Raw genomic sequence first — 25,762 nt, 5'->3', positions numbered from 1 at the left:
TCTGTGCATGCAATTAATCTGTATAATTAATTTTATTACCCTCATATATTGTGGTTTCCCTGTGTGTACCTGTGATGTGCTACTTCCTGTATTTTTGTCTGACGAGGCTTTAATTACTGTATACACAAACCTTAGTATGTACTACATATACATACACACTCTTAGTATGATATGCCCACCAGCTTTATAGGGCATATATTGATTCCTTCTATATAGCATGTGACTTGTATACACTGCATGTACATGTATAGCATATATTATTATTGTATTGTTCCATACAGAAGCATAACGGTATCAATTAAAAAGAAACATTCTGAGAATGGAATATAAAGTTATTGCACAGTTCACAATCAGGTGTGATCAAGATTATAGTGATAACGAATGTATCACTAAATGCCCTTACCTTGGGTACACACACTACACTCAACAATAATATGCAGTATGACTTACCTCTGCATTCATGGGGGAAACTATTTTTTTACCCATTTATTCTCTTTAATTAAAAATGTGGCCTCATAAAAAGCCCAAAACGGAAAATAACACCTTCAGCATATTTTGCCCTGAAAATGTCGTTATGCAAAACTTAATGTAATGATCTTTACCAAAAATGGACATTGATGCCTAATTATTTTTAGACACCTAGATCTATTTACTAAAATTGTTCCATTTATCAGGACCTAAACTCTCCTAAGCAACCACTTTTTCTCCAGGGCTGCATGCCCAGTCACTCTGACAGCCCTCACGATAATTATAGTAATCTTCAAGACTGTCCCTATTGCACACCAATGCTCCCAACAGCTGTGTTACTCATTCCTAAAGCCAATAACATGGCCCTCTATTCTGTCTGAAGCATGCAGGATCTAGCCTTGTTTAGCTACATGCAGAGCCTATATATAGCTAGTCCATAGCTATATACAAAATACTATATGGTGGACCCCAAATTCCATCCGAATCTGTTTAAACCATCATAATAATTATTATGTATACATGTGAATTATGCACCATGCATGCAGGGCGGCCTACACATGTGGCCTAGTTTTCACCCATATACTCATAATATAGTCATGCATAAAGACTGCATTGGTCATGTGTCATAATTAAATAGACACATGTAGTTAGGAAATATCATTGTTAAAAATTTGAGAGGAAATGTTAAATATTTGGACATTTCTGGCAGCACCATACACAAGGAAGGCAAGGTAGACAGCATATCATCAGAGTACCATACCCACAGGCAAACCAGCAGAAGCAACAGGCATTACAGAACTGATCTATCTGCAGAGGTATAATAAAAATAATGTTCCTTAAGTTCCTGCACTCTGCACTACACACTTTTGTTACTTACCTTTGATCTCGAGCTCTTCACTGCAGAGGGTGATTTTGAAACGTTATCTACAACTTTTGTACTCCTTGGACTATTATCAGTTTGGCCACACACTGCTGATACATCGGATGATGAAGGAGAGACGCTTATTACGGCAACGTAAGGCACGTCCATTGACTGTCTGTACTTAGTAACCGTGTATTCAGCTGCAGCATTAGCCATGAATATTTCACCTTCTGAGTTTAGCTCTCAATTGACAAGTATTATAATCATTATGAAAGTTGTCAGTCACGGTACATAATTATAGCACAGGAAGTTTGTGTTTATGAAAAAGTGACATCATTGGACACTGAGTGCATATACATTGTATAGGGCTTGGCAAATTATGCTAGCAGGAATATATAGCCACGTGCACTAGGCAGGCATGGAAGAGTATTTTTTCTTTCGGCACTAGAGTTCATGCACTTTCTGTATAAATGCTACCTCAGGCAATAGCCTCAGTCCCGGCCGATTTTTTTAATAGAACGAAGTGTTGAAGAGTACTATAGCTATATAGAGACAACGAGGCTGGGAACAAGGCTAAATCAGGTAGTGCAGCTACAAATAAATTGATGTCTTTAAACTGGAATAATGGGTACACCATGCATGCAAACTGGAATAATAGGCAGAATAGTCAAAAAGAATAATAGAAAAGCATAATTTGCCAAGCCATAATTATACACGTACATGACACACCGACTTCAAGAATTCAGTAATCATCACAATCAATTTCACAGACCATTACACAAATTTCACAAATTTCGGCACAAAAACTACAACAGCATTTACATCCTGAATTCACCTGTAGAAAAGAGAGAGAGAAAAAAATCAAGCTATAATTATATATAATATCGTGCATGCAGTGTTGTGTAGAGATTTCACGGTAATAAAGTGTTAACTAGTAGTACAGTATAGCTCATACTTGTGGCGCCTGCCAAGTAGGAGCCTCATCGTCAAGTGGTAAAGGCCTACAGATGTTAGGAAGCTCCGGTTGCTTATCAATGGTATCATCAAATTCAGCGTCTTTCCCACCAACCCACAAGACTGGCGGCAGTGAAATTATATTTGTTTGTGTCTCATAATTTGTCGGTGATTGTTTAGGAAAGTGGGTTGTTGTGGCGACAGTGTTATGATTATTTGTTGATTCTGATGTAGGCTCCATTGTTGACTTTACAGGTTCATCAGTTGATTCTGAGGTGGTGGGGTCACTTTCAACTTTAATGAGGAAATCATTATTAGTGTGTAGATCTATGACATTTAAACACTGGAACCAATTCTTGTTCAGACATAAGTAAACTAGCTCTCAGCTATATAAAATGAAAAGCCATGACCTGAGGCTATTCAACTATATTAACACGTACCAGTTGAGTTACTTACTGGAGAAAGAGTGAGAATGAGTTGGTGCAGTGTTAGCACAGGTTTTCTCTGGTTCCAGTGGCTCAGACATTGTAGACTGGATAACCTGTCATGCTAAAGGGTTTAGGATGGAATTTTGTCACAAATGATGCCAGATTTTATATACAGGACTAGGCCAGGGACAGACCTATAAACTATAAACTTAAGTTTATAGTTTATAGGACTCCATATTAATTATACATATAGGTCTGTATTAGCAGGAAGTAATAAAGTGCACAGTGCAGTGCAGAAAGTTCAGTACAAGCTAAGTGGCCTTATAGCGTTATTTTAGAGACAACTCGGCCTGGGAATGAGCCCCACCCCCACAGTAGATTTTTTAACTCTAAAGTGGGTGGGGCGGCTCAATGTGCTATTTCACATTTGCATGGAGACACAGATCATCATAGCACAGATTCACCGCTTATTATTTCATTGCATGGAGCAGGACACAGATTCACTACAATAGACTATTATTATAATAATTATAGGCAATATATATCCTATAATTATAGCTAATAATTACACAGATAGTTTCTGACTGTTCAGTTAATACAAGCTTGTCGTATCCCATTGATATTTTTATCAATCATATACTGTACAATCTTTGTTGCAAGTTCCACCTGTCCTAGGTTCAACACTATTTCCACAAGTGTCTTGTAGGTTGCATTAGGAGGATCGTGGTTTTTCCACATTTTGAAACATTTCAGCATCGCCATTTGATTGCCTTGTGAAGCAACTGTGTTCCTCACATCTCCCATCTCGGCAGCAGTCAGTCCCATGTCCTCAGTAAAGAGCTGTATATTGTCAAAGTACTTTGCCAGAACAGGAAAGTCTTTTCCTTCGATCTTTATATTTAGCATTGCAACCGTTACGGCTACATTATTGTCTCTGTTGAAACTTTTTAAGAAAGATTCTGTTTCTGAAATAGCATCGCTTGAAGCTAGCATTATTATAGTAGATACAGCGTTAAAATAGGAGGGAGTATATAGCTTTTTTCTCTAAGAGCAGATGCCAGCAGCTTTGTTTATGTGTAGGTCACTAATTGCATTTATGGAGAGTCCCTGGTTATTCCCCAGGTTTGTTAAATATACATGGCTATTAATGTGACATTATAGATAACATTACATTTACTATAAATAGGATTCATTAGGATCGCTTCGTCATTGTCACCCCAATTAATGCTGCTAGGTCAGATCATATTACATAATAAGATTCATTACGAGAGATCACGAGCAATAATGCACCATTAGCATCATGTGCATGACTGTCCTAGCTCTCAGCAGAGGGTGATGGTGATGATGGTGAAAAGGGGTGGAGTGGAGTGGGTGGAGTGGAGTGGGTAGGGTGGGTGGGGTGGTGGTGAATACAGTACAGATGAATCTTATAGTTGCATGTATCACCGTCCATGTACTAAGTCTATATCTAAATGAAGAATATAGCGCTTACAACACATGCATGCATGCATGCAATTAACATACTATTATTATAATTTATAGTACATGCATGTACATTCAGGATTGCATGATTCATGCACTCCTGTACTAGTTGGGTGGCCAACACACCCACATATATATGCGCGCGTTGGTTGGACTCCGCCCAACTACTCCTGTATACATGATATATGCGCGCGTTGGTTGGACTCCGCCCAACTACTCCTGTATACATGATATATGCGCGCGTTGGTTGGACTCCGCCCAACTACTCCTGTATACATGATGCATGCATGGTCATGGATGGCATTACCAGCCTGAAATCCTCTGTAACCTGAGGCTATAATTATATTCAGCTATAATTTCTATACCCAGTATAGTTTCCTTACTATATAGAGAAAGAGTGAGAGTGAGTTGGTGCTGTGTTAGCACAAGTCTTCTCTGCATGGTTCCAGATATTGTAGACTCATGTGACTGGATTTATATTAAGTCTACATCACATGCACTCATGCACTGATCAAGAGCACAATGAGCCCCACCCCCCTCCTTCAAGCTGCATGGCTTATTGCACAGCAAGCTAATTGTAGCTATTTCATACAGCACATAATAATAGATGTGTAAGTACTTTTATAAGCTAAAGACAACATGCAGATTGACCTGCTTTATCATTACACAGTTTACAAAAACAAAAACGTGTCAGCATGTTTAGTAAAAACTAGTTTGCTGTGTCGAATTGACATTGTCCATCTTAATCATGTGCTGTAAAACATGTTCAGCGATTTCCACCTGTCCTACTTTCAGCACTATTTGCAACAGTGTTCTGTAAGTTGCACAAGCAGGATTGTGGCTTCTCCACGCTCTGAAACATCTCAGCATTGCCATTTGATTACCGTGTGAAGAAACTAGGGTACACACATCCCCCTTCTCAGCAGGAGTTAGTCTCATGTCTTCAATAAATAGCGCTACATTAGCAAAGTAGCTTGCCAGAACACCAAACTCGCTCGGTTCGATCTCTCTATCTAGCATTCCAAGGGCTATATTCTTCAAATTGTACCTTTTTAAGAAATCCTTCAATTGCTCCATTATAATTATACTGACTATATACTAATGTGGAGATCTAGAGCTGCTTTATACTAGCTAGTAATATAGTATAGTAGTACATATACTAGTAGAGACAGATACATATATAGTGTGTCTCTGAGTACTGTGTTGTTTATGTGTACATTGGTAATTGCACATATTTATAAAGTCCCTGGGTTTTTCCCTTTTTAAGTACAGTACATGTATAAAAAAAATAATAGTCATTAGATCATCTGTCTTAGAGAACACTGCTGAATCATCATTGTCATAGCCATTACATATATATCACCCAATAACACAATGACTGTGTGTTTAATCATGCATGTACACAAAAAAGTATGTATAGCATAGGCCTATATACATGTATAGTATAATACATACTTTGTAGTATACAGTATAATCAAGACATGCAGTCTAACAATCCTGCTCAAATCGCTTCTTATACAAAACTATTAAGTCATGAAGGTGGTATTACCGGCTATACATAAAAATTAATGTTAAAAAAAAACAAGTAAATTTGTTTAGCAAATTCAATCATGAAATCACTGCTGTACGTAGATATCACCATCACCAATCACTCCCCCCCTCGGCTCCCATTACACAGTTACAAATGATTGTCTTATTGTCAGTGCATGTGAGAATCCTGCTGCTGAACATTCACTTCTGTTTGATATAATTATACTTCAGGCCATAATAATAATAATTATTATGACGCATAATTTAGTACACTATAATATTATAGTATTACTAGTTTAGGCACTTCTATAGCTATATATATAATTATATACTATAGCTAGTGTTATTACTCCTACATAGCTACTTCATATATATACAGATTGTTTAAATTATAGAACCTGTTGAGCCATAGCTTTTTGGAGTTTAACTGGCTGTATCTTTTTGAAGAGTTCGTTATCAATCATGTGCTGTAAAATATTTTTAGCGATTTCCGTCTTTTCTTGTTCCAGCACTATTTCCAGCAGTGTCTTGTAGGTTGCATAGGGATCATGGTTTTTCCACAATTGTAAACATTTCAGCATTGCCATTCGAATGTTTTGTGTAGATAGCTTTGTCACATCTCCCATCTCAGCAGCACTAAGTCCCATGTGAGGAGTAAAGAGACCCGCATCAGGAAAGAGGTTTGCCAGAACAACAAACTCGGTTGATTTGATCTCTGTATCTAGCATTTCAATGGCTATGTTTGCTCCAGTCATTTGGTTGTGAATTCTTAACAAATCCATCAATTTCGCCTCCTTGAGGAGTTCGTTTGCAACGTGCTCTAAAATATTTTTAGCCATCATTTCTGAATCCACCACTAATACTATTTCCAGCAGTGTCTTGTAGGTAGCATAGGGATAGTGGCTTTTCCACAATTGGAAACATTTCAGCATTGCCATTTGATTGCTTTGTGTAGATAGCTTTGTCACATCTCCTATCTCAGCAGGATTAAGTCCCATATGAGGAGTAAAGAGACCCGCATCAGGAAAGAACTTTGTCAGATTAGCAAACTCGGTTGATTTAATCTCCGTATCTAGTATTTCAATGGCTATGTTTGCTCCAGTCTTTTGGTTATAATTTCTTAAGAAATCCTCGACTAATTTCTTCTTGTCCATTTCTGTTAGTGGGCTTCTGAAGCTAGCAGTAGGAGGAGCAGATACAGCTTAATGTGTCTTCTCTGAGTAAAATATGCCACTTATGTCAACGACCACTAACAGCATGCACATTAATTTATGGTTTATTCCCTTATTAAGATTCCCTTATTATGTAATAATGCCAGTTATGCATCATGCAGATCACATTACGACATTGGGGTAATGGGATTCATTACAAGTGGTAGAGAAATCCTGCTGCATCATCATCATGCAACTGTGCCCTATACACAGATGAATATATATACCAATTGTCTAAAGATGTTTTAGTATAACAGCCTGACAACCAATAGTATTAAACATGATATGAAATCATGATAATTATGATGCATCACGCATTCAAAAAACTGGAGCCCCCATTGAGAAAAGGAATTGGTTCCTATATGCCACCGAGATCCATGTATCCCTTGAAGTATTTGCCATGCATGCTGCGACCTACACCCCAGGACACAAAGTGCATTGTGCTATAGCATGCTAGTGCAGAGTCTCTGCATGGTGCACACACACAAAGATTGATATTGATAGGGCGCCTATAATTTTATATGCACATTTTAGCCCCACCCCCACTCCTACGGTATTACTAAAATGTTTTGTGAGCATTAAACATTATATCAATTCGCAACAATAAAATCCGAAAAACCTAAACTTCCAGAACGCAATAGTTAGATCGCAAAGGGTCAAATTTCCTGCTGATTTGGCTCATTTGCAAAGGTTTTTCACCCGCAAAATATTCTAGTAATATGGTACATGATTTCTTCTTGGAGCATTACAGACACTTCTACTGCACACACCAAGAGTATACTCTTAGTATCTAATATACTCTTAATTGACAACACTGATAGCACTTTAGTCTTACAATAACACGAACATGTATAATCTATACAATCTAGACCAGAACTAACTTAGCTTCTTCCTATCAAGCTATATAATATAGCAGGATAGTCCTGCACATTGCAAAACATAATGTGTCGGACTGTTCAGTTAATACAAGCTTGCTGTATCCCATTGATATTTTCATCAATCATATGCTGTAATAGATTTTCAACAATTTCCTCCTTTTTTAGTTTCGCCACTATTTTCAGCAGTGTCTTGTAGGTTGCATTGGAGGAATTATGGCCTCTCCAATATTGGAAACATCTCAGCATTGCCTTTTGATTGCCTTGAAAAGTAAGGTTCCTCACATCTCCCTTCTCACTGTCATTCAGTCCCATGCTCTCAATATAGAGTTCCACATCAGCAAAGTTGCTTGCCAGATCACTGAACTGCTCTGGATCGATCTCAATATCAAGCATTTCGATTGTTAGGCGTGCCTTAGTCCTACTGTTGTACTTTACTAAGAAAGCCTCCATTTCAGTTTAATAGTGGAGTTTAAAGCTAGATCTATAGCAGTGCGATATATTATTATAGATAGATCTATATAGATTTAGATCATGTTTGTCATAAATACTGCAATCTGATTGGTTAGAGGAAATGTTCTATCCAATTTAGAAAATCATGTACTTCAATAGAAAATCATGTACTTCACTTAGAAAATCATGTAGCAAAGATTAGATAAGAACATTCAAATCTGATTGGCTAAATACTCATGGTTGCTATGATCTAAAATGCTTAGACACTGTTTAAGAAGTTTCCACATGATTTAGAAGTCCTCAGGGCTAGTAGAACCCTCACTGCGTTCGGGATACTACAACCAGCCCTTTGGGCTTCTAAATCATGTAGAAACTTCCTAAACAGTGTCTAACTATTATCTAGAGTAGGCTTTTAATATAATTATGTAGATCTACGTAGATCCTATCGATTTAGCAAATTAAAATCGTTATGATGAGTCCCTGGTTCTTTCCCTTGCTAATGCCGTATAATCATAGATAGTAGAGGGGAGGGTTTGGAAACATCTCAGGTGACCAATGTATTGCCTTAGAGAATTCTGACACCATGCGTGTTGCATTCCGCAAGTATTGATTGCGATTGATTGCGAGCCAGATGCAAAGACAAAAGAGAAGAAAGTGAAGAAAACTGCAGTACACTGACAGAGCTAGTATGTATGTACATTATCCATAGTAAATGTATGGTTTACATCATTTACCGAATTTATTTGATCATCAGAGCTCCATGTTACACTGTTTTACATGTATTTAGCTAAGTAAGAAACTTTGTGGGGGGATATCTTGAGCTAGGAAGTAGTCATGGTTGCTTGAGAGTGATCAGAGTGTAGAGGGAGCATTGAAATATGCAGTAGGCATAGCCAAGTTGAGCATTATGCTGTTTAATGTTGAATATTTGCTTTTAAAGTGTGAAAACAAGGATTCAAAAGTAACTTGTTTTGCGGGGGAGCTACTGGTTAACAATAAATTGTACATCACTATTGTTTAGTTCTACATGTTGCTTAATGATCCCGATGTGCAGTAAGAAAAAATTTTCCTTGCTAACGTTTATCGTTTTATACATTTTTTTCCCAGATGTACTCAGAAAATCAGAAAATCTGCCAAGACCCTTTTGTATGCCAACGGCAGAGGGGATGGACACATGATAACCCCACTGTTATGTATTATGATTAGTAAATTCTTTTTCAAGAGCTAAACAGTGACCGATGACGAGAATACACCATTGCCTAAAAGGGCGTCACGCTCATAAAAATTATGTTTTGTGTTTGTAAACATTTTTATGTAAACATCAAAATTGTGTGATTGTGTGAAAGTCATAATGTTATGAGGCAGTCTACAGTGCCTAGTACTAGTACCATAAAGTATAAATAATTATCGAGTTCCTAGATTTAATTTCATTGTAAATGCATGCCTTGTTATTTTCAAGGTTTGTTGAGAATGTGTAATCTCCACTCAAGTATTTGCAAAGAGAAAGGTGTCAGTCATTCGGATGTACAGCAGCAACCAGAGCAACTACATGTAGCTAAGTAGTTGATCAGCTATAATAAGCAGCTTTCCCCCAATCTCCTCCCATTAAATTAACTTCCTGTCAATAATTATTTCCGGTACGACACGCATGGGCGGGCCGCGTGAAATCCCTGTGTTTCCAATCTCTCTCCTCTACTATCTATGGTATAATTACAGCACCAATCTCAGCAGATTGCGAAATGATTGAGTACTTGCATGGGTAATGCATTCAGCACCAATTTATAGTTAGCTTCCAGCTTTGCGGTTAGAGGCGCATAGGCCATAGATTACCTTTACTACTATATTGAGGGTCCTTGTCCTTAGCTACAAGTGTGCAGATCAGAGCATCCATGGAGGCTCAATCATAAATTGGAGATCATAGCCATGCACCAAACGCAGGAGTGGATGCCATAGCTTTTTAATACAGGAATGTAAGCTAGACCCTTTTGTAGAACAAACAATTTTTTAAAATCGATTGGATGCACAAAACAGAACAGTAAAGCTAAACGTGAAAACAGATATTTGTGCTGTATACACACGTAATAATGTATTCTAAGTATATAGCTGAGACTAAGTTTTATGTGAAACAAGTTAGTTCTAGTTCTCAGTGCTACACATGAGCCAGGGCTTGTGATCAGGTACGTCAACAGATATTCGAAAAACAAGAGAATCATTCTTGAGGTATTGACAGTTCTTTTCACGATTGTAGTCCAGTGCAGAGTGAGAGATGAATTCAGTCTTGCCCCGGCCACATCCTATGCCTTGTTCAAGGCTATCCGCAGGTTTACTGATGTTATAATCGGCACGAAAAACAAAAATGTCTCTATAATGATTCTTATCATCCAACTGATTGAGTAGTTCGATTGTTACTGTTCCTTGAAATGGCCACTGAAGACAATTATCGTATTTTCCCTTCAAGAGGAAGGTAAACACAGAGACATGGCCTTGGCCTTTCCCTTCATGTACTTCCACTTTCAAATTGTACCCTTTCATGTAGAATGGAGTACTCTTATGGGCAGTTTTCTTTAGTTTTAGTTCATTGAAATCTGGTACCATAAATGTGAACTTGTCCGATGTCATTTTTTGCTGTAAAACAGCTTCAGTAGTAATACGCAGGTGAAGTTTGTCATCTTCCTCATGCTCCAAAAGGTCCTTACGTAGAGGAGTCTCCTCACAACCGACCACGGCATACTTGCAAGGTACAAGCTGGTAGTCACATATGTCAGCATGGCTAGAGACAGAGCTACGGGGTATTAGTTTGTGACAGCCTTCGTTTGGACAATCCGTGCTTATCATCGGACAAACATTAAGATGTCTGCTTGTTCTCTCTTCGTATTCTCCCGATTCTTGACAGCGTGGGCATTTGTATTGCCTTTTCGGACATTTAGATTTGATGTGGGATTTTAAAGCTTTGCGAAGAAAAGTACAAACTTCAGAGCCTCCTGCTTCCTTGCATTCATTGGGACACGAGACCAAAGCGTGCTGACATGACTTTTGATGTTTTTCGAGGCCATGTAGTTCTTTCATCCATCGACAACCGGCTCCTTCGTTAGGACACCTGACTCTGAGGTTATTGATCTCTAAACTGCCTGCAGGAATATAATTATATACAGTATAGTACAGATCAACATGAAAATGGAACTCCAATTTATAACTAAAAGTTATTGTTACATTAATTTGTAAGTGAATGCTTCTGTACATCTTTTGTCGTTGAAGCTATTCCCGTTTACTGATCTCCAAACTGCCTGAAGGAATACAAAAACTATTACGAACTGTAAAATATTGCTTCTGCTTAGATACTAGATCTAAAGCCGAAATAGAATTTGTCCATCAAAATTATGTACTCACTCTTTTTGTCGTTGAAGCTATTCCCAGCCTTCCTGCATTGAGGGCACTTGTCCGAGTGCTTCTTATGCTCAGAGAGACAGAGTGTGCAGTAGACTCTCCCACAGCAGTCCATTTGTTGAGGGTCCTTGGCCACAAGTGTGCAGATCAGACATACCAGTGAATCTGGAGGCTCGCTCATAAACTGGAGATTATAGCCACCTAACTCAAGAGTACGAGTGGAGCTGGAGGCCATAGCTTTTATTACATGCAAGAGGCAGCTGGCTTTTCAGAAATCTTTTCAATGGCTAGCTTGTTGTCCACTAGTCTCGCGGGCCATACTAGTTGTACGTGGTTATAAATAGGACCTTTAAAACGATCTTTACCAGCTCTGAAAAACATTGCAGACATTATTTTATGAGTCATAATCAAAAACAGTATATACATCAATAATGCACAAGATAGTATGGCAATAGCAATAAAATATGAATATTAAATATTAGTGGAACAACAGCAGTTGTGGTAGTTACAGTTAATGGTGAAACATGCTCTCAGCGCTACACACGAGCCAGGGCTTGTGATCAGGTATGTCGATAGATATTCGAAAAACAAGAGAATCATTCTTGAGGTATTGACAGTTTTTTTCAAGATTGTAGTTCAGTGCAGAGTGAGAGACGAATCTAACCCAGCCCCATCCCCCCTTGCCTTTTCCACGGTTATTTGTCACACGATGACTGGATATGTTGTCGGCAGGAAACACCATACCTTGTTTAAAATGGCTCACATCCTCCAGCTGATTTAGTAGTTCGATTGATACTGTTCCTGGAAATGGCCACTGAAGACAATTATCGTATTTTCCCTTCAAGAAGAAAGAAAACACAGAGACATGGGCTTTGCCTTCTTGATCACCATTTGCACGAACTTCTATATTCATTTTATAGCCTTTCATGTAGAATGGTGGACTTGTATGGACCGCATTCTTCAATCTTAGTTTCTTGAACTCTGGCACCATAAATGTGAACTGGTTTGATGAATCGGATGTCATCTTCTGTTGTAAACTCAAAACAGCTTCAGCAGTAATACGCAGGTGAAGTTTGTCATCTTCCTCATGCTCCAAAAGGTCCTTACGTAGAGGAGTCTTCTCACAACCGACCACGGCATACTTGCAGGGAACAAGCTCATAGTCACAGATATTAGCATGGCTAGAGACAGAGCTACGGGGTATTCGTTTGTGACAACCTTCGTTTGGACAATCCGTGCTTATCATTGGACAAACATTAAGATGTCTGCTTGTTCTCTCTTCGTATTCTCCCGATTCTTGACAGCGTGGGCATTTGTATTGCCTTTTCGGACATTTAGATTTGATGTGAGATTTTAAAGCTTTGCGAAGAAAAGTACAAACTTCAGAGCCTCCTGCTTCCTTGCATTCATTGGGACACGAGACCAAAGCGTGCTGACATGACTTTTGATGTTTTTCGAGGCCATGCAGTTCTTTCATCCATCGACAACCGGCTCCTTCGTTACGACACTTGACTCTGAGGTTATTGATCTCTAAACTGCCTGCAGGAATACAAAACGATTATGAAAAGTGAACTGTAAAATGTTTAATGGAAGAAAATGCTTCTGCTTTATAAATAGCAAGCTGGAATTTGTCCATCAAAATTATGTACTCACTCTTTTTGTCGTTGAAGCTATTCCCAGCCTTCCTGCATTGAGGGCACTTGTCCGAGTGCTTCTTGTGCTCAGAGAGACAGAGTGTGCAGTAGACTCTCCCACAGCAGTCCATTTGTTGAGGGTCCTTGGCCACAAGTGTGCAAATCAGACACATCAGTGCATCTGGAGGTTCGCTCATAAACTGGAGATCATAGCCACCAAACTCAGGAGTGGAGCCGGAGGCCATAGCTTTTTATAACAAAAAGCAGCCAGCTGCTTTTTGTCTTTTTATCAGGTCCACGTGGCTAGAGAGCCTGCGTTGAGAAACGATCTTTACCCGATTGCAAGGAGCCCCACCCCTCTTTGCAAGAGCCACCCACAAAACATCACATGTTCATATTAAATTATGAAGATGGAGTCAAAGTTGCTTGCTGTGCTGCTCTTGATTGTAGCTGTGCTCTTAGCCACAGCAGAAGACTATCACCCAGAGAGAACCCTGCTGTAAGAAATAGCTACTATAGAACAACTATAATACTATCAAAGTTGCTTGTAAAGTAGACTAGTAGCTTTTTTTTTTAATTCTACAGTAGTTCAAGTAATTCATACGTGCACACAACAATAATTATAGTTCCAATGTTCTAAGGGAGAGGGTCTTCGGGTCCATGCATTGTGCCCATTACTGAGGCCGCATTCCCACGCTGTACTGCAACTTGCAGTAGTTAGTGTACAGCTGCCTGTACAGTTATAGCTGGGGGGCAGCCCCTGCATGTACATGTGTATGTGCAATATACAAGCTCAGCCTCTCCTCGTTTTGCAGGATGGACTACTACCCTCGAGACGCACCTCACAACTTCCTGTTCCGTGGGAACATGCCTGCTGTGAAGGGAGAGTTTGCACACGACCAGATCCTCACCTCCATGAAGACCATTATCACCCAGAAAAACTTCTCCTTCCCTGCAAACTTCTCACTGATTGACATCAGGTAATAATAAACAAAAACCCTCAAATCAAAATCCAAGAGAATGTGGCTAGAATTGAGCATTTAGTTACAGCTGAACAGACATGCAGAGACACACACACTCGTACAGCCAGCTTTATTGCATTCCTCGTGTGGCTACGCCTCAAGGCATAATAAACACTGGTAGTACAGTTAGTTGTAGCTAATAGCTAGCTAAGCTATATTTTATTATCATCGCTTGGTATTCGTCTAAGCTTTTGATCATACCTAGTCAAATCTCACTCCTTTATTACTACCCCATGTGTAGTTATCTGAACATATTTGAGGAAGCTGACTTGAAGGTGGAGGAGCAGTTCTTTTCCTCCAACCCTTCTCTGGGGGTCCTCCATAAGAAGCCCATTGTAGGCTCTCTCATTCCTCCCCCAGAGAATGAAACAGCAGCCATCAAGGTAAGGACACCACGTGTGTAGAGGTCTGTCTAAGAGATGGTATCTTACAGCTCAACATTTTTTTGATCGGACCCAAATTTCCACTTTTTCCCCACCTAGTACCTAGTGGCCTACACTTCCTGTCTAAAACGGCCTCGAAAGCCGTAACTTTTGTTCTGTTGGTCCAATTTCAGTAGTATTATCATCACTGTTCATGGCGCACCGTGGTGGATTGACATCAGCCTCTCTCGCTCGCATGTTTCTATGATGCTTTCTGTCCCAATCCAATTCAAATTGCAATTTTAGTTGCTTTGTTATCACTGAATGAGAATTTAGCTAGCTCATTGTTGTATAAACTATTATTCATCATTTCCCCTTTACTGCTTCTATCTTGCTTTCACTGACCCCCTTCCCTTTTCACTATAACAGGACACTATAAAGCTGTACGAGATGGGGTCCATTGATAAATTGCCTGAGCTGATGTCGTTCTTCAGACAGCTATTGACTGGACCGGGACCAGTGCTCATCTACTCCCATTGTGAGGTAAGAGAGGCTGTAGCTCTCAACATGATTATGCCCTTTCCACAACGAGCCTGTATACTGTATTCTACACACACCGTTCTAATTGCATCATCTGCACACACACACACACACACCCCTCAATACACACAAACACCTCACACCCCTCACACCTCACACCTCACACCCCACACCTCACACCCCTCACCCCTCACACCTCACACCTCACACCCCTCACCCCTCACACCTCACACTCCACACCCTGCACACCTCACACCTCACACCCCACACCCCACACCTCACACCCTGCACACCTCACACCTCACACCCCACACCCTGCACACCTCACACCTCACACCTCACACCACACCTCACACCTCACACCCCACCACACCACACACCTCACACCACACACCCCACACACACACACCACACACACACACAGGCGGGTACTGATCGCACAGGAGAGGTCAGTGGATCCTACTACCTCAAGTTCCTCAACATGACTCTCCCTCAAGCTCTCGCCATTGACAATCACATCCAGAACAGAGACATGTGAGCACCAGGACTAGCCCAGTAACTGTCAAAAATCGATTATTAAGAAAAAATCGATTTTATATTGGATGCACATGCCAATTACATTCTAACTACATATGTATGTGTACTTCCTTACAGGTATAAAGTCTCACGGAATGCTCTCCAGTGGTACTGCTTCTATCTCAAGTTTATTGAACAAAATACACTTCTCAAGTGTATTATTTAACTTTAAATTAAAGTAAAGAGTTGAGTAATTGAGTTTTACAAGCTGCTTTTATCCCCACTTTCTTAGATTTTTATAACATGCATTATTTAACATCAGAAGTTTATAAACTCTTGGTAACATGAACACAGCCACTGTCATTGAACAGCTAGTACAGTGCTAGAGTTAGCCTCGATTCTAGGTTTTTCAAGCGGCTTTGAATCGAGGCTAACATTGATTTTACAATTAATTAGTTAACGATCTTTACCTAAACTCGTTTACTCCGCATAGCGACAGGTGTTCTTTCTCCCTCAAGTTATAGCAGCTGCCTCAGTGGCCCCGCCATGACAGCCAAACCTCTATCAAGAACAACCAAGCACAGAGACAAGTAAGCAATAATGTAGAGTATTAATACTGACAGTAACACAACTGTTATTAGCTATTAATTTGGATGTCCATTAATTTTTTATATTTCTATGCAAACCTGTTACAGTGTCTATCAATGGACTATGATGGATTTTTATGATGATCGCTGAAGTCGATGAGTCTGGCATTTACAGTCTGATGACCGTCAACAATTCCGTTCAGGTATGTGTGTGGGTGTATGGGTGTGGGTGTGGGTGTATGGGTGTGTGTGTGTGGACATTTGCAGTAGCTTCCTGGCATTGTATTAAATTGAGGAAATGACTCTTGTCGACATAAATAATTATTCGCCTCTGATTAAATAACAATGCTCCATTATGTGGTACCACCTTGTTACATAGTGTATGGTGTTGGGTATGATAATTGCCACTTCCTGTGAGTTAGTTCCAATGTTGTGATGTCATCACTTGCCCTATACACTGTACTGTGTTGTGGTCAGTGTTAGCTCATAGCTGTCTCATGATGTGCTTGTAATGATTCGACTATATTGGGTAACACTAGAACCCTGTGACTGTGTGATTGCACTAGAACATGCATTATATCCCACCACATGAGGTTAAGATAAACGTGTGCTTCACTAGTAGTATGAAATCAATATGGCATCCACATCTTGAGCAAAACCTGCAGTAAGAAATAGCTTACATTAACACAGGTCAACTGAACCTATCATATGCTATAATTATAATTCTAATACAATCTTAACACTAACTGTACAGAGACTGCATGGCACAGTGTGTGTGGCTAGGAGCACCTACAGCTGTATAACTATGTGGATATAGCTACCAGTAAACAAGTTTGTGTTCCTTATTACCTTAAGCTTCCTTGTGGTAGCTTCAGTCTGAATAGTCCAGCAAAATCATTGTATGGGTTTGAATGCCCACAGTCATATCTGTGTGTCTATGAATGTCCTTGCTCTTGTATAGCAGCGCACCACAGTTAACCGACCAAGCCTGTCCTCATGACTATATTCATCACCTGAGCATCTGTTTACCTGCTGGGAAGCACTATAATAATAATACGAAAGAGCTTCAAAAGACTAGGATAAGGTTACTGCATGCAGTGAATCAACTTCAAAATTCTCTTGCTAATATAATATATTATTGTTAAGTACATAACATGCATTCCAAGTTAGTCTATATACTAGACTGTTTGCTGAAAACATGTTTATGTTCCATTAAGACTAATCCCATTTGACAAAACCTTTTATGTATCCATCTCCCTCTAGAACACACACACACACACATACACACATCACTATAGCTAAGAATGATTTTTGAACTGAAGACTATTTCAATGCATCTTTGATTAGCAACGGAAGCTACTCCCATTACTGAATCTCGTGCCCCCTGACATTTGGAAATGATAATCTTGATTGTCGTGAAGTAGCTAGAGTATACAGAGCGCCTCTTCATCCTTATACTGACAGTGATGTGCCCAGAAGTGTGTTAGTGGGTGTGGCTATGTTTTCAATCTCAATATCAATTCAAATACACAAATATCGTCTTTTGTAGCCTATTATGTGGTAAACTAAAGTCAAATACATCTAATAGCTATAGTGGTGTGTGTGTGTGTGTGTGTGCCTGTAGTTCACTGCTTGTTTCCTGTGTTGTTAGTCCTTATACGGTGGCAGACACAGTTTTTATAAAAACTGTGTCTGCATACGACGAGTCTATTGCACCGATTTACATGTACATGTAAGCATGTTTGCAAAATGTTTGGAACCCTCCATTATGTCCAAATGCACCTGAAGATTGCCAAGTTGTGTGGCATGTAGATTTTATATTTCTTGCATTCTTTCTTTCGCCACAAAATAGTATAACTATGCTAGCCTATATAAGAGTGTCTGCAATATAGTTCAGTGCTACATGTGATCTCTCTCACTAATGAGAAATTTTTGGATGGGCAAAACCTCTGTTAGGGAGTGAGCCCAAATAAAACAAAAAAATAATTGCTTTGAAAATACAAGTACACAATGACAGCATAGATTGAAGAGAGAGGGATGGCAATGTGATGCTTTTACATTTGAATGTACACTGATGGGCTTGCAACTGATACTTCGAGGGTACTTCCGTTTCCAATCCCTCTTTCTCTTCCATGTATGCTGAAAGTAAACCCTAGTGGAAATGGTCCCCATAGCAACCTTACAAAAATTGTTACTTCCAAGATGGAAAGAATCGGATGACTTTCAAGAATCAAAAATTGTTGATTCTAAGAATTTGTCTGAGAGGAAGTGTCCATTATTCTTTACCTGTGTGGGGTGCGTGGAGGTCACTTTCTGTGGTCTCCAGTTTCCTCTCAATAAAGGAAGTTTCTTGTTTTTTGTGGAAAGTTTCACATCCTCTACAAAGTTTAATCAGTTAATTCTTTATGCTTTATCTTATAAATTAATTATCACAAAGATATTGTGTTTGATTGGTCGACTAGTTCATTGTATTTTAGCACCGGCTGTGGCATGTGTTGAATGCCCAGCTGTTGTTAGATATGGTACATTAAGTAAGTGCTTTGTTCTCATTTCAAACTGTATATTAGGCCTCTGTGTGTTGTGCCTTTTGTTAGGGTTTCACACTAGCTCTCAAAGACATGTATAGCTAGCCAGGGTGTGTCACTATTTCAACGACTGAAGCCTTTTAGCCCACTGTATTCTGTGAGATAGCAGTTAGAGTGTAAACATCTTGTACAATGCTGTATTAAGTACACCGGGCCATTGTATGGTATCCATGGCAGTGACTGGTTGTATGTTAAACAGATGTAGCGCTTCCCCCAACTTTTATGGTGGGTCATTCAAAGGTTAATCAATTTATAGGAGGCCATACAATAATGTTTACTTGCGCAGTAGCAGCTGTCAGTTATGGATTGTCTGTGTACTGGTCAGAGTCTGTGGCCTGAAGTGTTATCTGTAAACAAGCTAGAGACACACTAGAGGCAGCTGTGTAGTTATGGGCTATGTGTGGACTGTCTGTGTGTCATGCATATACACAAAAATAACATGCTTCTTTTTATATAATTTGTTATGTATATTTGAGCTGCATGCTGGTAATATAATTATACATGTACTACTGCTTATTTACTATTACCATATCTGAGTGTGTGCCTTGGAGCGGTAGTTGTAAACAAACTAGAGGAGGAACTATGGATACCTGTACTACTAACTAGGACATTCTGTAGTCATGGTTATACGTGTACGTGTACATATAAGTGCAATGCTGAATAGTGATGTCGTGCGTATAATCGATGAGTTCCTTTTACATATCTATATCGAACTTTGAATAATTGTCGATTGAGTTTAACATCTCAGCTTGCTCAGCCTTGAGGTTCCCACGTGTACCACAGCTATTAATGTATGTACATGTTCATATATTATGTTGTTATGGGTATCTGTACGACCACTTTAAACGACTGCCCAAATACACTTAACCATTTATCCATTTATCGATTTCCACGGTTTGTGGTCATGTTTTCGTGTTCGTTCCCATGCTCGTTGTGTAGCAATGTCCTCCCTGCGTGTTATTGTGGTAACAAATGAACAAATAAGCATTGCCCGCATTATTAGTTCATGACGAAAAAAACTGTTTTGCAATTTAATTAATGGTCCATTTAGAACATGAATCGCTCTGGCATAGAATATGATATTTAGTTGACTATAGACGAAATAGTATTGCTCAAGCTCACAAGCTTTGAGTGTGTTGAATGTTGCTTGTGCATAGCTTTATGTCTGAGGTGATGGGATGTTGTATCTGTACAGTTTAATAGCGTCATCCTTGGGCAGACTAACAGTGTTTATAGTAACTAAGGAAACATGTGATACACACATATGCACAGTATACGCACAGTATACGTATCAATCTAAACTGCCCATAACTTGCCAATCTCAAAGATATGATTTTCTGAAAGCCCAGAAAAAAAGTTATATCGGATGGTGTGTTAAGTAGATATGGGACTTGTTTTTGCACTTTCTCCCCCACCTATAGCCCATGCTTTTTTGCCAAAACGGCCTCGAAAATAACTTCTGATTTGAACAGCCATAACTTTTGTTCTGTTAGTCCAATTTCAGTGGTATATGTGAAACCTTAGAAAAAACACTATCAGATGGTATTTTCAGCTCAATATTTTTGATCGGACCTGATTTTGAACTTTTCCCCCACCTATAGCCCACGCTTTTTTGTCAAAATCAGCCCTGAAAATTACCTTTGATTTTAATATACCATCTGAAAGAGCTCACTTTAAGCTACCAGAAAAACATTAAACTGTTGAAATTGGACCATTTAAACCCAAGTTATGGCCGTTCAAAAATGGGCTAGCTGTAATCACCTGCCATGGTAGCTTTGGGGGCCTATTAACATGGCTGTATTATAGAGGCTGGGTGCTTATAGGGATGACCACAATAGACAGGCTTCACTGCAGATGTTGATACTTCACCAGAGTACAGCTGATGTACTGGTGAAGTGTTAGCACCAAGTGACACATAAGAGGTGGCAAGTGTGGAGCATTCAGAGTTTAATTGAAACTGGTTCATTTTTTAAATTAACACCGGATGTTCAATAGTTAGTGATTGCTTTGCACATTATCACCTTTTTGCCGATTAGTGACCAATTTACAGACACTCTGATTAGACTGAGCGTTTATGGCAAGTATTCCAATAATATGTGAGCTTGTAAACAAAGACAGTGTGTGATCTTAGACTATTAGATACACATGTAATAACAACAAACACGATTTTCCCCTTTTGTAGTTTGATCCCACATTCAAATTGTTTCGTTATAGTGTCATAAGTGTGTACGTTGTATAAGTGCGTACTGTGGGTGTGTTGTGGTGGAGTCAGTTTTCAGTTTGCTCAAGATCACACGTATCACAAGAAGTGTGTGGGAGTACTGAAATGGTCCCAAACTTGTCACGTTGTTTTCAAGGTTGGTAAGTTTTCACCACAATCTCATGTTATCTGACCACTCAAGCATAACAGACTGCCGTAGAAAATCCCATGGCCGGAGAAAACAGGAAAAGAAGCTTCCTTTGTTGTTAAGTGCATTCACCTTGTGGACTTTACTAGAGTTGAGTGGGTCACAGTTTATCTTGTAGACTGTATACTTATTGTGATGTGTTATTATGACATCATTCTTTATCAATATAAAGGTTTGCCATAGCTACACGGAATGACAGGGAATTACACTTAATGTCTATTGTTGTAGATAGTGTCATGAACCTTGTAACCTATAATTATAATCATTGTCATACATTAATTATGACATCATCTTGTGAATAGTTTGCCATAGTGACAAAGAATTACATGAATTCTACAACATTTACTAGAACTATATGATCTATACATACCTACATGTATATGTATGTCCTGTGTGTGTGTGTTGTATGTATGCCCTGTACATACAGTACTTGTGTAATGTATGCCCTGTGTGTGTATGTTATCTGTGTGTGCTGCAAGGATGTACATGTATTGCCAACAGTACCGCGGCAATGTACTGTGTACATGCATTTCTTTGTGTAATTGTCCTAATTGAGTTGTTGGCTGTTGGTCTTGTCTGTGTCTGTGTTGCCCAGTGGGAGGACTGGGGTGTGTTGCCGGTTGGTGACTGGTCAATTTGTCAGCCAAGCTTTGTTCAGGTTATGTGGCTATAGTTGAGCTAGTTAGTGGCTAATAAGCTAAGTGGTGGAGAGAGATCAACAATGTTGATTGGAGTTAGTGGGTTGCCATATGCTATAATGTATGTTGCTTAGTGATTGGACTCTTATTAGGCCTGGAGCTGCATTACCCCCGCATGTATATGTCTCGAGGTGTCTATATATCGTATTGTTTTTGCGAATGAAAAACCAAAACCTTTGCAAAGGAGCCAAATCAGCAGAAAATTTAACACTAAAGCCAACTAATTTTTGCAATCAGGCGAAGAGTTTAGTGTTCATAAAAGTACTGGTCTCTGTATTGTTATTTTTCGTGGTAATTCGTATATTTCATAATTATTGTAGAGCATCATACGAAAATTCAAACCACGAAATTATTCTACCGCAATAGATTCAACTGATACAGGCATATGTGTGTAAAATTAGAAAAGCTGTCGTGAGCTCGTAGTAATACAATAAGTATAGTCACGCAAATCGTATCAGCGTGCACCCTGGTAAGTGACCTCTATTCATTGGCCGTTTTCATCAGCTGATAGCCAACAACATCAAGCGATTGTTTAGACCTAAGCATCCAAACACTATAACAACGTAACAGCAGTGCGTAACACAACACAGGGTGTGTGAATTCCACTCAGTAACACAAGGCGGTGGTTATAACGATTAATTATTGCTCTTGAATAGCTGATATTGTGCCAGTGGTAAACTGACATTACTCATCACCCACTGAGTGTAGCGGCCGGTATAGTTAGCGGGTTATTGGAGAACTCTAAACACTTACTGTGATATCTGTATAAGTCAGTAACACAATATAATTATATACATAAAGTCAGAAATATTAATAGTTGATAGTATAGCGGATATACGTGTATTTTGAGAGTGTATAAACTTTCACGGACAGAAAGTTTTGAAAGGTTTTCCGCGGATTTAATTTTTGCGGAATAGCAGTCTTTTACAGCATGTGATAATAAATTTGAGGGTACAAAGTTCGCAGTACATGCTAAATCAGCTAAAACCGCGGACATTTACACCCTCGAAGTATACCCGCTATAGTACACAGTTAGTACAGCTGCCGGGTACCGTGTCAGGAGTGCAGGGACACTCTAGACCACACATAGTTAATACTTCAGTGTGTTTATGATGTGAAAATCTTTGCGAATGAACTCAATTAACAGAATATTTAGTTGCGATCTTATTTTTGCGGAGCCATTACCACTTGAAAACATTTGCATATGTGGATGCACGCAAAACATTGTAGTATGACAGTATTCAAGTTGTTAATAGATTGTTAACACGTGTTAACAGTGCTCTACTTTGTTAGAGTGTACATGTACTAGCCCTCCCCCTGTATTGTGGAGAATGATCATATGTGACAGGCTCAGACTTTTGGAGCAGGCTGCTACAATTTTGGTGATTAATGTACCAAAATAACATTTTATTTGAGTTGTTGCACTGCAGGTATAAACTTAGCTGTAGCTCAATACTAAATTATGCTCCAAAAGTCCGGTTTTCCCAGAGCCTGTCACATATCATGTTCTAGTAGTAAGAATGGTTATGTCCTAGGAGCATGCAGGCTAGTCTGAGCAAGGAGAGCGTGCTCTGTTGTTATGTTGACTACCTATCCGACAAAATAGTTTCTTAATTTTGTTTTGGTATGTTTGATCAGGTACATATTAAATCACCGACTCAGTCTGTACCAGTTGTGACCTGGTATATAGTTATAGTATTATGAGACGTACTATTAGTATATAGACTATGATCGTATTTCACGGACACTTGTTGTTTACTAGAAGAGAGGAAGTGAAGAGTTTGCTACACCATACCACTGCAATGCTATATCTCCTGTTGCATGTATTCTCCTGTATGTAGGTTACATTGCACGGTAATCAGTGGTGTTGTCTGGGTGTTGCTAGGATGGGCTTTCACGTGGCACAGCTGTATGATTAAAGTGTGTGCGTATGTGCAGTCATATCATGTGACATCACATGACAATGTTGAACACCTCGGTGTGGCTTCTGTTGTACAAGGAAGTGTATCACTTGCTATTGAATATTATACAGTGCATGCGTATATTCCGTCCCTTTAGTGTGAGAGCATAGCCAAAATGTGTGCCTGTATAGGTACTCATATAATTATGTAATATCTTGAGTTTGGAACACTTCCAAAAAATGCTGCTGCTGAGGTATAATTATAAGAAGATCTTGTAAGCGGGCCCAGTTGTTATGATCAGCTAGCCAGGGACTATTAAGCATGTCATATGTTTGTCCTGGGCACAGTTGATGGTCCATGACAAGACTAATGGTCTGGCCAACTCAGTCTCACTCTGTGTGTGTGTGTGTGTGTGTGTGTGTGTATCCACACATTCGCCCAATTAAGCAACTCATGATTCATTAAACAGGAAAGATACCTATTAAAGGTGGCGTGATCATGCCCTGTATGTGGAATGTGTCGTAAGTGTGTTGACACATGTGTGGGTGTGTGTTTAGGGTCTCCTGGGTCTATAGTCGTTTGAAGTCTATGTCAGCATATTAGCCCTATTCAGGTGTACTAGCAATATTCACTACTCTGTGTGTTAGGTGTGTGGGTGATTAATTGAGACTACCGTTACTGCCAATATTTGCTGACAGTGGCGGTAATGACAACACAATGGAGTGCATACTGATGCAATACTTATACTAACTACCTCAATAAATATAGCCAGGTCAGCAGCATGACCAAGGTAACCACGCTTCCAGAATGTTCTAGAAAGCCACGGTTTCTATATAACATGATCAGCTTGCTAATGTATGCAGCAGCTGACTGACCATAATTATAACAACACAGGTTGTGCATATATATAGCTGTATTCACTTTTGGGTTAGTGCTTTTTCTTTTACTACTGACAGTTTAGTTACTGCCTTCAAACTTCAACTAAAGTGCCAACCAAACACAGTGTAAATGGCATGTACTAGCTGTACCTATACAGAGGCTAGCTGCACATAATAAAGACTGTACATGCACTTCCCTGACTAGTGTGTGTGTGTGTGTGTGTGTGAGTGTACTAGCTGTACCTACAGAGAGGCTAGCTGCACATACACATACACCTTACATTGTACATGCACTTCCCTAACTAGTGTGTGTGTGTGTCTCTCTGTTGATGTCTGTGGGGGAAGTTAATTGTATTTTGTCAGTCACTATTATCCTCCCTTCCTCTGTACAGATGCACCAGCAGCTGCCCCAGGCCATCACTGCCAAACCACAACTGAGACACACTCAACTGCCCATTCATTGTTTCTAACCATTTCAATAGAACATGAAACTAACCTTTTCCTGTAATGACATTATACTCCACACAATACATGTACATGTATGGCTGTGCCTGTATTTCAGTCTGGTGTGTTCTGTGTGTTAAGTGCATCTACTTTGTGGTCTCATACTTCTTTCTTTTGTATATACTGTATAAATGTCTCATTGGAAGTGTTCTGTGTGCCAAGTTACATTCTCACACAGCAAATTTCATTATGGCTTTTTAATTAAAGTTTTAAAAGTTTACTGCCTATACAGTGTGTTAGTAATAGTGTACAATGAACCATAGAGTTGGGTAATATTATAACATTGTCCTCAGTACAAAGAGCTCGTAGTAAGGGTACAATAACCATGGCGATGTGTGGTCTAACTGCGTGTCTATCTCACCGAGCATTATGGCTGTATATGGAATGTGTATATTGAAAGAGACTTGTCCCCATTATCCATTATCTGTGGCATACATTGCGTAACACCTGCAAGGCTGACTATCCCCACCACCCCCGGCC

General features: G+C 39.4%; 3 protein-coding genes and 3 long non-coding RNA genes across 7 annotated transcripts; 3 read left to right on the top strand and 3 right to left on the bottom strand.

The window, feature by feature from the left end:
• Positions 1-1,057: 1,057 nt before the first annotated feature.
• On the bottom strand, positions 1,058-2,925 carry LOC135344703 (uncharacterized). Its single transcript, XR_010397508.1, has 4 exons — positions 2,741-2,925; positions 2,286-2,554; positions 1,346-2,165; positions 1,058-1,275 (listed from the first exon to the last, which is right to left on the bottom strand). It is a non-coding gene; the product is annotated as an uncharacterized LOC135344703 (long non-coding RNA).
• A 5,717-nt stretch (positions 2,926-8,642) lies between these two features.
• On the top strand, positions 8,643-9,608 carry LOC135344900 (uncharacterized). The gene is made up of 2 exons (XR_010397579.1): positions 8,643-8,949; positions 9,371-9,608. It is a non-coding gene; the product is annotated as an uncharacterized LOC135344900 (long non-coding RNA).
• Positions 9,609-10,260: 652 nt separating this feature from the next.
• Positions 10,261-11,968, bottom strand: LOC135345010 (TNF receptor-associated factor 4-like). 2 transcript variants are annotated; one of them, XR_010397609.1, is made up of 2 exons: positions 11,651-11,968; positions 10,261-11,547 (listed from the first exon to the last, which is right to left on the bottom strand). XR_010397609.1 is itself a non-coding variant. In XM_064542328.1 (2 exons), the coding sequence occupies exons 1-2, from the start codon at positions 11,880-11,882 to the stop codon at positions 10,400-10,402; spliced, it is 1,224 nt and encodes a 407-aa protein (XP_064398398.1). In that variant the 5' UTR covers positions 11,883-11,968; the 3' UTR covers positions 10,261-10,399. The 2 variants fall into 2 exon arrangements, 1 of the variants encoding a protein (XP_064398398.1); XM_064542328.1 differs by having other exon boundaries at positions 10,261-11,391.
• Positions 11,969-12,048: 80 nt separating this feature from the next.
• LOC135345009 (TNF receptor-associated factor 4-like) lies at positions 12,049-13,633 on the bottom strand. The gene is made up of 2 exons (XM_064542327.1): positions 13,301-13,633; positions 12,049-13,186 (listed from the first exon to the last, which is right to left on the bottom strand). Exons 1-2 carry the CDS (start codon positions 13,524-13,526, stop codon positions 12,159-12,161), a joined length of 1,254 nt encoding a protein of 417 aa, XP_064398397.1. The 5' UTR covers positions 13,527-13,633; the 3' UTR covers positions 12,049-12,158.
• A 10-nt stretch (positions 13,634-13,643) lies between these two features.
• Positions 13,644-16,064, top strand: LOC135345013 (uncharacterized). Its single transcript, XM_064542330.1, has 6 exons — positions 13,644-13,780; positions 14,097-14,261; positions 14,545-14,686; positions 15,095-15,208; positions 15,630-15,739; positions 15,860-16,064. Exons 1-6 carry the CDS (start codon positions 13,686-13,688, stop codon positions 15,945-15,947), a joined length of 714 nt encoding a protein of 237 aa, XP_064398400.1. The 5' UTR covers positions 13,644-13,685; the 3' UTR covers positions 15,948-16,064.
• A 459-nt stretch (positions 16,065-16,523) lies between these two features.
• Positions 16,524-25,502, top strand: LOC135345014 (uncharacterized). The gene is made up of 2 exons (XR_010397610.1): positions 16,524-24,904; positions 25,171-25,502. It is a non-coding gene; the product is annotated as an uncharacterized LOC135345014 (long non-coding RNA).
• Positions 25,503-25,762: the final 260 nt, after the last annotated feature.

This window comes from Halichondria panicea, chromosome 12 (genome assembly GCF_963675165.1).
Source record: "Halichondria panicea chromosome 12, odHalPani1.1, whole genome shotgun sequence".
In the NCBI taxonomy this organism is placed as follows: Eukaryota; Metazoa; Porifera; class Demospongiae; order Suberitida; family Halichondriidae; genus Halichondria; species Halichondria panicea.
Note: the sequence above shows the minus strand (reverse complement) of the source record. Positions and strands in the feature narration are given on the sequence as shown.

What these genes read in the sequence shown, in the direction of transcription:
- LOC135345009 (XM_064542327.1), bottom strand. Translation starts at nt 13,526, where the DNA reads ATGGCCTCCGGCTCCACTCCTGAGTTTGGTGGCTATGATCTCCAGTTT. An exon ending in TAGCTTCAACGACAAAAAGA is followed by an intron (nt 13,187 to 13,300) that starts GTGAGTACATAA and finishes GTATTCCTGCAG; the next exon opens with GCAGTTTAGAGATCAATAAC.
- LOC135345010 (XM_064542328.1), bottom strand. Translation starts at nt 11,882, where the DNA reads ATGGCCTCCAGCTCCACTCGTACTCTTGAGTTAGGTGGCTATAATCTC. An exon ending in TAGCTTCAACGACAAAAAGA is followed by an intron (nt 11,392 to 11,650) that starts GTGAGTACATAA and finishes ATATTCCTGCAG; the next exon opens with GCAGTTTAGAGATCAATAAC.
- LOC135345013 (XM_064542330.1), top strand. Translation starts at nt 13,686, where the DNA reads ATGAAGATGGAGTCAAAGTTGCTTGCTGTGCTGCTCTTGATTGTAGCT. An exon ending in ATGAAACAGCAGCCATCAAG is followed by an intron (nt 14,687 to 15,094) that starts GTAAGGACACCA and finishes TCACTATAACAG; the next exon opens with GACACTATAAAGCTGTACGA. An exon ending in TCATCTACTCCCATTGTGAG is followed by an intron (nt 15,209 to 15,629) that starts GTAAGAGAGGCT and finishes ACACACACACAG; the next exon opens with GCGGGTACTGATCGCACAGG.